Raw genomic sequence first — 14,658 nt, forward strand, 5'->3', positions numbered from 1 at the left:
TTGAGTCCAAAGTGAGTGGGTCTATTCGACTCTCCACCGCAACCCGCAAGGGTTTATTGCAGCTCACACCAAATAACCCAGCTTCTTAACGAAGTCGATTTTTTTTGTATGATGAGTGGTCTTTCAGGTCAGCTCTGCCGAACTCTAAAAATCTGATTCGCTTTCCAGTGGGGCACAAAGTATGCGCTCTGCTGTTTCATCATTTTCCAAACAGAGGCGACACACACTGTCTTCCGACAGTCAAAGTCCCTGCAAATAATGACTCAAATGACAGTGGCCTGTAAGAAGGCCTGTTAGACATCGTAGTTCATCCCTACTATAGTCCATCAACTGTTTTTTATCAAGCTTCGAAAGGTGAATAAAAGCCTTGGAGTAAGCCAATCCTGGAAACTTCTGCCAGAAGTCCATAAATCTTTTTGCCATTCAGGTGTTCAATCTTTGTTTGGCAAAGCCTAAAGCGATGCAAATTACAGGTTCTGATCCGATAAAGCTGCTTGCAGCACCCCCCTTTGCAAGGGACTCAGAAGCCCCATTGATTTGCAGGTCAGTATGGCCAGGAATTCAGACTAGAGACAATCTGTTAAATCTTCCTATCGAGAAGAGTCGTTTTTGGCAGTTTGCTACCTATTTGAACGTTGCTCGTTAGAATCCAAGAGCTTCCAACACCGCTTGACTGTCTGAGAATATTTTTAGTGACTCATGTATGAGGTTGGTTTCTTCTATTCCCTCCGCACACAATTCAATAGCGTAAATTTTCGCTCATAAAATACAGTCGCATAGGTTCCTAGGCAGGTTGGTATCTCTATCTTGGGTCTGCGACTGAAAACACCTGCACCGGAACCGGAAGGTGTTTTTGATCCATATCTGTGAACCAAAAACTATCTGCTCCTTCACCTGGAGGATCCGGTCCTATTTACTCGGGAATTTTTTAAGGCAGTTCGTAGTTAACAGTTGAAGGCAGAAGTCATTTCCAGAATGCTGTGACTTCCAGTGTCAACCAAATGTCTGTTGCACTCTGCATTAAAGTGATTTGTGCGATTGGCAATGTGCACAAGTCTATATGGATTCCATCTAGCCTCTCTCTCCAGAAAAATGTGGAGAGGAGCTATGGCCACTGATGGTGTGGTACTAATGGCACCACTGATGGCCAGGCAAGCCTAACTCTGTAAGCCAGAGAGCTTCGCCTGGGCTGTTTTCTGTATAGTCTTCGGCCACCAGGCAATTGCACCATCAGTGATCATTGATCTGACAATCATCACATAAATCCAATGATTTCTTTGGGACCTACAAATCCTTTGACATGTCCATAGAGACTGTCTGGCTTTGTGTAAAACATCTTCCAAGTGAGCGTTTCAGGTGCGTCTTTTATGAAAGACAATGCCAAGATATTTCACCTCCGTTCCAAATGGGATGACTTCACCATTGAGGGAAAGTGGCGTTAGATCATCCAATGTTTTCCCCCTGCTGAAGGGAATTATCACAGATTTGATGGGGTTGACAGGCATCTGCTCCCTCAGGCACCACTGTGAACAGTGTCCATCGTGCTTTGAAGAATATCACAAGCTATCCTTCACGACGTGGACCTTGCCAAGATGACAAGGTCATCTGCATAAGCTTGTAGATTTACTTTTCTTCTGTCTAGGGCATCAAGCATACTATCCATCAGGAGCGACCACAGAAGATCACAGGAGATCCTTGGGACAACTCTGTCAAAAACTACGATTTTTCTATGAAGCCATCGTGGCCAGAACAACAACATTGATGTTACCAAGTTTCTTCGTTTTCTTTGAAGACACGAGCGATTTGTATTGCAGATTTTCCATGTTCGCAGTACAAATCCACTATTTCAGTTCGCTCTTGGGTTTATACAATTTAAAAAAAAAACATAAGTTGAAGAGAATAACACATCGACAAAATGAAAAAAATTATACTTACCTAGTTCGTCACCTTTTGATCAGCGTGCCTCGAATTATTTTCCATTACTAGATGAATCAAATTTACTTGTTATCGTGCGTGTACCAATATCTAATATATTCCGTCAAACAGTTTCTTGGAAATATTGAAACATAATTCATGTCTTACGACATCTGAAGCACCAGTCAAAAAACAATCTAACTAATTAGGCAGATTCCAACTGAAACTAGGGAAGTAAACATAAAAGTGGTGACAACTAATTTCAGATGCATTTTGGGATTTGAAGCGGAAAATGAAGCCCTGGAAAAAACGACATCAGCTCTAGATTTTCCAACAAGAAGTGAACACGATAACGAAAGGAAAGAGAAAGTCTAAAATGAAAGCACTCAGGGTACGAGTTTCGAATAAATATGGATGTGTTGGCATCTAAGGAGAATCCTGTAAAGAGAGAACAATCAGTGCCGAAAGCAAATCGGACAGAAAATCGTATAGATTTGTGGAGTGTGATTTATTTTGTGTAATTATTGGATTTGTTTTGTCTGCGAAGAGATTTTTTATTCTGTTTCCAATGTTTCGTATTGAGGTCTTTATTGAAATGTATTTGCATTATCAAAAAAACCGTTGTTGAAAGACTTCTGGTGTTTATTATGATTTTTCTCCTCGTGAATATACAAATGGAAAATCAATTGAATGGAATTCAATTCAAATGCAATCAAAATCCTTGGTGTTTTTGAATATCATGCCACTGATTTTTTGAAAAAAAAAATGAAGAAATTGTGCTGAACTCTGCAGATGACAAAAGAGCCTTTTCATTTCCAACTCAAAGAATTAGTATCGCTATTTTTCATTCGTTTGAAAGACCTATTGATGCAATTATGTGTGGAACATAACATCTCTCAAATATCCGCCATGACTTCTCTGAGTGGAACGCATCCGAAATATCCAATTTTCCATTATCGTGGCGCATGATTCAGGCTGAATTTGACCGATGGCATAGGTTATGTTGGCTTGGAAGATCACTGTGGTTTGTAGCTCATTCGCATATTCCTGCGACTCAAGAAAATACACAAGAAAAAATCTAACGGCTTCAAATTGCACGATCTCGGAGGCCAGTTCACATCATCTCCACGCCCTGATATCACTCGTGTAGAATATCCAATGTGACATGAGCTATGTGGCAAGTAGCGCAGTCCTGTTGAAACTACATGTCGTTAGTGTCCAGATCATCCAATTCAGGCCAAAAGAAGTTGGTAATCATCGACTCAGAGTGCTCGCTGTTGACAGTAATGGCGTGATCAAAGTCGTTCTCAAAGATTTGTATTCAATTAACGAAGATTCTCCCTAAATATACGTCCATTATCCATTGCTTTCAGCTACGTTCTTGATTTTTTCAATACCCCAATTTCTTTACTCAAGGAGAACCTGTCAAACCTATGGATAAGAAAGTTCAGAATTGTTATTTTGTGTTACAGACAGTGGTGTGAAGAATGTATATGAAAGAACTGGTATTCTTTCTGTAAACATCAAATTCTACGGATGGTAAATCCTCGTTAATTTCAATTTTATGTGTAAACCTAAGATTCGAAAATCTGTTGTTGAGAGTTGGGATGAAGTCCTCTACTGGCAGAATCTTCCAGGACTGGCTCACTCCAAGACGGTTATCTACCCATCGAAGCTCAATACTAAACAGTTGTTGGACTACAGTTGGGATGGACTACCATGTCTAACAGGCCTTCTCACAGGTTACTGTCATTTGAACCATCAAATGCAGACACTCGGACTGTCGGATGACAGTGTGTGCATCCTCTGTTCAGAAAATGTTGAAACAGCAGAGCACATACTTTGTGCCTGCCCCACTAGGGGCTAAATTAGGTTTTTAGAGTTCGACAGAGCTGTACTCTTACCATCTGAACTGAAAGACCACTCACCATACAAACTAATCGGCTTCGTTAAGAAGCTGGGTTTATTTCATCGAATGTGAATAGGTGTGAGCCACAATAAACCCTTACGGTTTGCGGTGAAGGGTCGGATAGACCTACTTACTTTGGACCTAACCTAACCCCTACCTTTCATTATTCGTGTCAAAAAACGCAAATACATCATCTACATATCGGATCGAAGTCTTTGGAAAGTAATATAACTCCTCCTACTCCTTTTCGTTGATTGTGTGTAGTTTTCAACTACTTCTCCGCTAAGACGATTGACCTCAGCAGATCCCTCAAATATTCAAAAGTTTTTGGTATGACGATATTTGGACTTAACGAGGATACATCAAATGATGTACTAAACTCCCTCCTCCTCGCAACTTTATATCCTTATGAAATCATGTGAATCAACGACAATTGAAATCAATTATGGAACTGGGGGAGTTTCCTAATTGTTTGGTCAGCCAATCAGGCGGAGGCAATTAGTCGCACCGACTTGCCAGGTTTGTGAATATATAGTAGACCGTATATTTCAGGAACTGTATGATTAGAAACCTGTAGACTTCTGTTCAAAGCTGCTAAGATCAAATTCAGATACTTCCTGAGTGTGTTTTTTGGGTCTGAAACCGTCTCAAGCGAAGGGTTCTTTGGTAATTCATTGCGGGAACCGCTTAACTGGGTGATTAAGCTACATGAAGAACCGGTTTGTCGGTACACACTTGAAGAAATTATTTCATAGTGGAAAACGTGTCGCGATTTTGTAAACTGGTCAGTGAAAATCTCACAATAACGTGAGTATTGTATAACATACTTCATGAGGGAGTGGAAATGTGCAAAGTACAGCGTTAGCAAGACATTTTTACTGCAGTGGTCTTTCATATACTTTATGCTGTAGCAACTACTCCTCAGTTTATTAGACAATAATTCTATATGACTTGCCCATTCGTATGTTTGTCGAAAATAACTCCCAAAAGTTTCACCTCATCACCACAAGTTATTTGTTCTCCTGTATTTTTGAAAAACATAGGTGATCTTTGTTTGGAGCGCCCATAAAAATACTGTGACTGTTTTGTTAGGATTCAGTAACAAACAATTCTTTTCAGACCACTGAATAATATCTTCATAAATCCTCTCAGTTCTACTCAGTAGCATGTCTATGCTTCTTTCAAAAATTAGTAAATTGATATCGTCTGCATAACACATCATTTTTATATCATGGTTTCCTTCCATTAGATTGATTATATCATTTACAAATATATTGAAAAATGAAGGTCCCAATACAGATCCTTAAGATACACCTCAATTTCTTTCACGGTAACTACTCAGAACTTCATTCAGTCTAACAACCTGACTTCTGCCATTTGAATATGATTTAAATAATTTAAGCGGTATCCCCCTAACTACATACGATTCTAACTTACTACATAAAAGCCTATGATTTACTAAGTCGAAAGCTGTTGAAAACTCAATGAAAAGACCCAGGGCATATTTTCCCTTATCAAAATTGTCTACAAGACTTTTTTGAAAATCACACAGAGCAGATTCTGTGCTCATATTTTTACAGAATCCACTTGTAAACATTTTTGTAACTTCAGAGTACAATCACCGTATGCCACTGTCAACAAGTAAGTGTTTCCGAGCATCCAATTCCTTTTCTTCTACAAAATATGATGCACATTCTTTGATCCATTATTTTCGATAGCAGAAAACGCCGAATATGCAAAACAGTTCTTTTTTATGCCTTTTGCCAACTAACTAAACGTGCTAAACAGCTGAAACTGTAATAAATATTTGTGATGCGTGTTTCAATATAAAAAATCAAACAATCGCAAATCGAATGAAAGTAAGTAACCCACGAAATTTGAACAATCACCTTATTTTTTGAACAAGACGGGTATATGTGAAATCAAAAATGAGTCTCGTGCATACCTATGAATCAATGTATATAATAATAATAATAATAATAATAATAGCGACTTTATCTTGAAATGCCAATTGTTGGCATAATAGGCGGAGTTCAGCTAGAAAAAAAAATGATATGACAATATTATTTGACTATTCAATTGAGCTGCTCTTCCACCCAACCTCATAACGCGCCATATAACGAAAAAGTAAATAAATTAAAAAAAACATTCTTAACATTATCATCGAGGGTTGTTCTGCTTCTTCAATAAAATTATTTTCAAATTCTCTTTAAACTCATCTCCATCTATCTCTTTCAAACTATTCGGAATTTCATTGTAAATTTTTGGGATCTGATAAATGTAGGATCTTACATATTGTTGTGTTTTGTGCATTGGGGGTGTTGAAAGCCCTTTAAACCCCAAATTCAATGTATGTACGTCAGTTCGGAATTTGATTTTATTATATAGATATTCTGGTGTTTTAGTTTCAGTTATACTATAATATAAGCTTGCAGAGTGGAGCAACATCCGATTATCCATATTCAACCAGTTTATATATTTCAAAGTATGGGTACCGAATACCGAAAATCAATCTCAAGCAAGAATTCTATATTTTTTGTATTTTCTTTTTATAGAAAACTGTGAGATTCGGACCATACAGACAATCTAGGAAATTAAAATTGGACAAAACCAAGCTCTCGCAAAGTATTGATTTGATTTTTCTTGATAAATATTGTCTACTACTGTATATCAATTTCAAATGTTCATATGCTCTGCGAATTAGTTCATTCACATGTTTTTCAAAACGAAGATTCTCATCTATAATGACTCCTAGGTTAGCACAATCAACCACTTCGAGTATATTTTGTCCAATTTTAATTTCCACAAGATTTTTTACAATATTTCTATTTTTTTTGGGCCAAAGACTAAAATATTTGACTTAATAGCATTAATTTGTAGACCATGGTTTGAAAATGAAGCTACAAATGCATTGATACCAATATTGATGCGTTCACATGCATTAGCAAAGTACATAAATTGTTGACAATTAATCGAACTTGTTTTTTAAAATAAAGGGGATATCTGTCAAAAATAAGCAAAACGTTAACTTCATCCTAGTTGCATAAAATTTGGCATATGGATATAAAATTGCCGTAGACACAACTTTTTCAAGTAACTTTCTGTTAAATTTTTTTTTTTCAAAAAAAAAGTTGAATTTGACAAACACTGAACGTCAGTGGGTCGCAGTTGGCCGCATCATTTTAAGTTAAATTTAAAGCACAAACAAGTGCCGAAGTTGAACTTCATTGAAACTTTTCGAAAAAAAGTTTCCCATATGGTGCGCACTTTAATGGTGACACTTTATATGTGACTGTGCTTCAATTAGTATTATCGATTTTCTTCATTTTTTCCTCATTAGTATTTTAGTATGTGATTGTGTTTGTTTGTTTACTAGCGTGAAATTATTTCATATATTTTATTTATTCATTTAATTGCTTTCCGATATTTTATCCAATATTTTATAAATTTACTATATATTTACAAATAACTAGTTACTTATTTTAGAATTCATTGTATAATAACCTTAGTGATCCACGCGCAGGTTAGCCTTTGTAGATTTTCTCTGTGTTTGTTTACTCGAGTTCCTCAATAATGAATTGAAAATGTATGTATTAATTCTTTGGTAAATAAATATATTATTATTATTATCATTCGAGGACAACACAGTTTGATCATTTTCAAGCTCATTACATCGCTTCCTGTAGAATTACTTTTTATTGAATCTATCATTTCATGAACAATTAACTGGTCAACAGCTTTAAATTTGAATTCCGAGTTCATAAGGGGATTATTTTTGTAGAAATTCGAAAGGGTTGTAGAATTATCCGTCTCAGGTGAAGAATTTATGAAAAAATTATTAATTTCTTGAGGTATTTCCAAGTGATTCTTCCTAAGAATTAACCAACGTTCTTTATCAGATGAGTGATTTAATTTGTGATTGAAAAAAAGCCTTTTTTTCCTCGTTATTCCCTGATTCATGTAATTTCTTAACTGTTTATAATAATCCCAATCTGTCTTACGTTTATTAAGAGCCCTGTCTCTAGTTTTCATAATCCTTTCAACATTTTCAGTTAACCATGGTGCAGGGGGTTTGGTAAATTTTTTGGTCACTAACGGAGCATGAAACGGAAATCTAATAATCTGATAATACTATCAACCAGAAATGAAACTTTGTCATCGACATTATTTAGGTATAAGAGATGAAAAAATGGTATTCTCGATAAGTCGTATTGAAATAAATCATAACTAAAGTTGTCATAATTTCTATATGTTATGATTTCTATATTGTTCTTGAATGTTTCAATCTCCCATTTATGTTTTTTTCTCTACATGACCCACTGTTGAAATTCTTCAATTTCGCTCTGTAAATGGGAAACTGTTGAACAATAAACGATATAATCATTATCATCATTAAGTATCAGCTAGTTCCATCACATTTCACTTACTAATTCGATCCGCATTTCCAGGCAAAAAATCGACATAGAAAAGACAGCTACCGGTCCCGGTGGCATTCCTGCTGACGCCATCTACACAACGACGCCCCGAAACATGCACAATCCGCAGCATCACGGAGGCAGCCCGGAGGCCATGAAGGTACGTCTCGCCGCTATGGTGCTGCAACCCCCCACTAGAGTGTAGCACTGCACCCTCGGGCCACGGCGGGGAGTGCCCCTCTTAGGCAACGGCCGACCCGCCACGGTCATTGAGTACAAATGTTAATCGTTGTTCTGAAACAATTACCATTCCAATGATTTTTTTCGAACCCCGCTGTCAGCAATTCTACGAATTATTTCTGTTTGAAAAGAATCAACTCACGATATCGAAAAGAACCACCGACATATGAACATATTATTCTTTGAAAGGTAATTTCTGTGAAGGAGTTGATATTTCTTACTGTTTTTTGGGGTTTATAACCTTCCACAAATTGATAAATCAACTGAAAAACTTAAAGTTTTGTAAAAATACCTTGAATGAAATTTCTAGAAGTTAGATTCGACAGGCTACATGAATATACATATTCACATGTTATGCTTGGCAAATCTAGCGGTGCCTCTAAATATTGAATGCGCAGTAGATCAGCCGGCGAAGTGGGATTCGAGCTCATAACCATCGAGAAACTCATGTAGTACACATTGTGTTAGTGCACTAATTATCTTCGAATCATTTGCCAGCTGCACAAAAGGAAGATTTGGGGTTTCCGTTACCTACTGGTATATATGTAGTTGTCAACACTTGCGAATTTATTGAAGCCACATATTTTTCCCAATGGTACTTCCTGATGAAAGTTGTTAGTGGACAGTCACGAACTCTTTTCATCGTTTACGCATCTCAAACGCACAACTAGATTTCTAACCGTTTCCAACCTCTCACCTCAGCGATGATAACCAGATACGATACATCACCTTATAATTGGTTGAGATACCTGCTAGACGAATATATACAGACCCTTCGAATATTCTCATTGTCACACGCTTTACATCAGCTTCACCTATATGTATGTATGTTTGTTTGTATGTATGATTGTTTGCTTGTAACTCTCAAGCTCGGGATCTGTATCGACAGAATTATCGGCATCATTGCTTGATCTATTCGCGGGCAGATGGCGCTATACCTGACCTCCTTGATACTTCTTGATCTATTTCTGAGCAGATGGCGCTGTACGTCAGTATCAATTATTGCTTGATCTATTCGCGGCCAGATGGAACTGTACGTAATTTCCTTGATATTTCTTGATTTATTCGCTGGCAGATGGCGCTGTAAATAACCTCCTCGATAGGTTGTTCAAAAGAAAATCAAAATAAAAACATATTTCAAGAATTATAGGTGTTAGCGAAATGTTTTACTGCAGATAAAATATTTAGATATTTAAATATTTTCAATTACCCATGATTTAGTACAGAAAAAAGTTGTGAACGAAACGGATGATACATTTTGAAATCTTATTCTATTATTTGAAAGCAAACCAGAATATGGATTTCAACAATGAAAACTTCATCGTAAATTGTACCCCTGAAAAATTCAGTTACTTAAATATTTCAAAAAATCGAAAAATTGGAATTGAGGTGCTTGACATACATATCAAATCAAAAGATTGACTTGAAAAATAAAATTATTCACTGAAAAAATATTTTTTACAACTATCCGCATAGCCATCCGTTGGAGACTTACTGCATCTCAGTATTACTATAGAATTTGAGACCTCAAACTTCATTATGTTGTTTGAGAGGAATTTTACATTCGTGCGCCGTCTATGAATGATTTATAATACTAGTGACTAGAACTTGAAAAAAAAAAATTTCGACAATAAATCGGACTAAAAAGTGAAAAATAAATACGCCACGCTTTTATAGCATATGGAACTGGAAAGTAAAAAATAAATATAGTTTTAAAAAACTGAGAAACACGCTTTTAAAGGACATCGAACTGAAGAGTTAATAATATTTTTTTAATTCGTTCGTTATTGTTTCAAGCTTATTTAAAAAAATTATTTATGTTCCACGAAAAAATTACGTAGGTGAAAATTATTAAGACTTCCTGATGCAAGAGAAAATGAACATCGTGAATACACAAAGGACAGACAAACATAGAGCTCATGGAAAATACCGGAGTATATTTTAAAATCCATTCAAAATCCACTTAATGAAATGAAGTGAAACAAAAATTGTTAGCAAAGAACCTTAAGACAAATAAGAAAACTCAAAGAATCTTGAATAAGTGAATTTGAAACACCTCTATGGAAATAGATTGTACTGGTTGCAATTGCTAACTAAGGCGAGGGGTACGAAACAGTGATTCTCAATAAGACCAGTCATAACTCATCAATTGAATTCCTAAACTAGATTCGTTTTGATTGGCTGAAGATGAGAAAGTAAGGTAAAAAGTTGAATATCGACCAGTTTATGCGTTATCTTAACTTCACACTATGAACTTTAAAATATGTGCTAATATGTGCTTGATTATATGATTTGTAGACAAAATTAATACTGCTGAATAATTGTGTTCTATAGTAGTTTACTTTCCATAGTAACTCTTCTGGATGAATTTTTCAGTTTGCCTCTGTTACACTGATCAAATTTCCTTTTGCTTCCGCTTTATTCATATTGCGGATTGTGGAATGTGGAATGTTATAAACCCAAAAAACAGTAAGAAACATGAACATATTGTTTTCATTCTCACGAGGATAGCAATGATAATTATTTTGCGCAATTCAGAAACGAAATATATTCAATGTCATTCAGCTCATTGGTCATTCACAGAGTCAAAAAATCTATATCGTACTTCAACATCGTAATTATATGTGGCTTCTCGGGACATTTGCCGGTTCACATTCATCGTCGAACAAGAGTGGAAATTGTTAGGAAAATACTTCTTCCCCGTTCTGGTTACGACAATCACTGATTATTCAAAATTTTGGATGGATTTCACGAAATATAGATTGCTGCTACTTTATACCAGTATAGTTATCAATGGTGAAATCTTTTTCTGGAAATGAAATAGGTTTTTTTCTCAAAAATATTGTAGTGGATTATTCTCATGAAAAATTTTGGATATTTCTGAAATTTTCAGGTTTATTCTTGTCCTCAAATGAATAAAATATATTCGGTGGTGAAACCAAATCGAAATTAATATCTCTGGAGTGGGAAGATATACGGTCAAATTTGGATTCCGTGGTCAATGTTCGACATGATAACCAGTATGCTCCACAATCAGAAGCTATTTGCCCCTATCCCTCAAATGTCACTCGCTTCCGACATTGTCATGGTAATTGCCATTCATTAACCCAATTATTAAGCTAGCTAACATTAATTAGTCAAATTATAACGCGATATATCAAGTTCAAGTTAACTGATTCCCTTACTCCCAATATGGCATATTTTGTTCATTCAGTTAGTAGCGGATTCAATCGTTTAGGTCATGGGATTAGAAAAAAAAAAGAAAATTTGGGAAGGTGGATAGAATATATCTTTGAGGCGATGAATTAATACATTTGTATCTGTAGAGTAGGGAGAATGAGTGTAGGCACACAGCACTCATGCCAGATATGACCTTCCCGAGGAGTTGTCCTCCTAGGTAATCGTCTATCCTGTCCTTTCCAGAAAGTTGGACAGGTCACTAGGAGATATCTCCTTTATATCGACACGTGTAGGCCAAAACTCGCCGAACACACACTCTCTTATTCACGATAACTCCGGACTCTCGCATAGGACATGCCTGACTGTTTCATTTTCCTTTTCACACATCCTGCATAGAGGTGTGTCTACTAGCCTCATATTATGGAGGTGTTTCTTTAGTTCACAGTGGCCAGTCAGAAATCCTACTGTTGAGCGTAGATTTCTCCTGGTCATCGCCAGATATTTCTTCGGCGACAGCTTCCCAGGGTCGCCCACGGTGATCCTGGCAAAATTGTATCCTTTGATTCCATCTCATCTCGCAATTGTCGAATTCATCAGGCCGTAGGTGCCACTGGATCCTAAAATTCTAAGTCCAGCCGCTTCCTCCACTAAAGAGTCGGCAATGCGGGTAACTTTACTCCAGTTGTATATTTTCACCCACCTCAGGATAATGTTATTATTCACCGAGGCTTTGGCTAAATCTTGGTGGCACTCTAGTAGTACAAGCCTTGAGGTACCACATTGTGTGTTCAAGGCTAATAGAACTTGTCTGCTATCAGTGCAGATTGTTATGTTTTTACCAGAAATTCCTTTCCTGGTTATTCCTTTTGTAGCGATTGAGATACCAGCCAGTTCTGTTTGAACCACGCTGGTATTTTTCTCATTCCCCACTCAATCCTCAGGCTAAGTGATCTGGACGACACTCCACATCCTGAGCCTTCTTTGATTTTTGAGCCGTCTGTATATATGCGTATTGCAATTTCGACATACTGTTTCCAGCATTTCGGCCAGTATCATACCAATGCCAGCTGTACTGTTGTCCACCAGGTCTGGAATTGTGGTTGGCTTGTATCCGTACACGGAAGACTTCAAGTATCAGCACAAAAATTTGTCTATTTTTTTGGGATCAATTTGCATGATCTCGGCGCCCAGTAGACTACTCCAAAACGTAAGATTAATTGATCATCACACTAGCCTCTGAATTCGTTCATAATATCGTGTCCCGTGTGGCATGTGGCATCGTCTTGTTGAAATCACAAGTCAACCAAGTTGTATTATTTCGTTTTGGGAAAAAAATCATTCTTGACGAAATATGGTCCGATGAAACTACCGCCCAAGAAACCGCACCAAACAATGCATAGGCAGTTCTTGAATTGTCTATGGCTGCTATCCACACCAAAATCAGCAATTCGGTTTGTTGACGTACATATTGAGCCAAAAATGAGCTTCGTCGCTGAACATAATTTTTCGATGGAAAAATAGATCTACATCCAACTTTCCTGAGGCCCATTGCTCAAACAAGCGACGTAGTGGTACGTCATCTGCCTTCAGTTTTTGCAGCAGCTGTATTTTGTATGGTCCTCACGTAAAATTCCCCAGTTGTTCGAATAACATAACCACACTTGTTGACAAAGACGACGAATTGACATATCGTCCATTGGCACTGGCCGATACAGCAGCAATATTCTCCTCAGTATGCACTCTTCGCATACGGTTTGGTAGATTTATGACGAATGGAGTGTCCACAGTGCGAAATTTGTTCATAATAGCTTGAATAGCCTGTTCGGAGGGTCGATCATGACGACCATGAAATAGACGTAATTTATGAAAAACATTTTTCACACAGCCGAATTTTGATAATGAAATTCAATGATTTTCAAGCTTTTTTCGTTTGTTAGTCTATTCATGGTGGAATAGCAAACTCCACTGAGCATTTTCAGCATTGCCACATGTTAGGAATCTTTTTGTGACACTGACAAATCTGCACTGATGAAGCAAATAGCAAAAATGTCACCCATTATAACAAACTTTACTAAGCTCAGTCGAAATCTATAAAACAGGAATGTGTTCATTAGTTGAAAACATTTCGAATAGATTGAAGGTAATCGAAAAAAAATACTAGTTTCATTAAAGTAAACGTTTATTTTGGTAAAGCGTTCATTATTTTTCGAAACTTTGTTATGCGCTTCCTATATATCAGAATCTTTCAAGTTCAAATTGTTGATTCATTATCAAACATATATTTGGGGTGACAATACTCAGAAAAAGCTCCATACGGAGCCTGTCAGGAGCGCAACCAGGAATTTATTGAGGGGGGGCGCAAATGTTTTCTAGTGAAGATGATGAGGATATGAAATGCATTTGATGAGTTTATTCTATTTATTTCACGAAAGGGATAGAAAAAACCTTCAATCTATGGATTTTATATGTCTCACAAACAAATATTATCAACTAAGCTGGAATATCGGGATTCTAATGAGTTTATCATATAAAAAGTACACAAAAGCTATATATGGATCTTCAGGCTGAATAGTCACATAAATATTATCAACTGAACTAAGTTATTGTGATTTCAATGAGTATGTCATAAGAAAAGATTGAAAAGTTACATCTATGTTCATATACATTCAGCCTACGATGTAAACTGAACTTTTTCGTTCTTTGATTCCGCGAATTTCGAGCAAAAGAAAGGATTGTTCGAACACAGAATAAGTTGAAAAAGATTGAATCCTATATTTCATAAACATCCTATGTTTCATAAACATTGATAAAAAATGTTGTGCACCAAGTTCTTACTTGATTGCTTCAATATGAAATGTATAATGAAATTCATGAGAATAATCAAAACCTTTTTTTACAATAAACGAAACCTCTCAGAATATGGATTTTTGTAAGACTTATCTTCTTGAACCATCTACAAAATCGCCCCTCGCTCATTCATGTGATTGTATGTATATACTT

General features: G+C 36.6%; 1 protein-coding gene across 3 annotated transcripts in view; it reads left to right on the forward strand.

Annotated features, from left to right (window-relative positions):
• LOC111504686 (kin of IRRE-like protein 1) overlaps positions 1-14,658 on the forward strand; it is an 833,154-nt gene that overhangs the window by 804,450 nt on the left and 14,046 nt on the right. For all 3 annotated transcript variants that reach the window (XM_074182261.1, XM_074182260.1, XM_074182262.1), the window contains exon 12: positions 8,272-8,398. In XM_074182261.1, the coding sequence (XP_074038362.1) occupies positions 8,272-8,398 (127 nt within the window). The remainder of the gene's footprint in view (positions 1-8,271; positions 8,399-14,658) is intronic.

Source organism: Leptinotarsa decemlineata, unplaced genomic scaffold, assembly GCF_025532065.1.
Source record: "Leptinotarsa decemlineata unplaced genomic scaffold, Ldec_3_MD MMD2_tig00026328_RagTag_RagTag, whole genome shotgun sequence".
Lineage (NCBI taxonomy): Eukaryota > Metazoa > Arthropoda > Insecta > Coleoptera > Chrysomelidae > Leptinotarsa > Leptinotarsa decemlineata.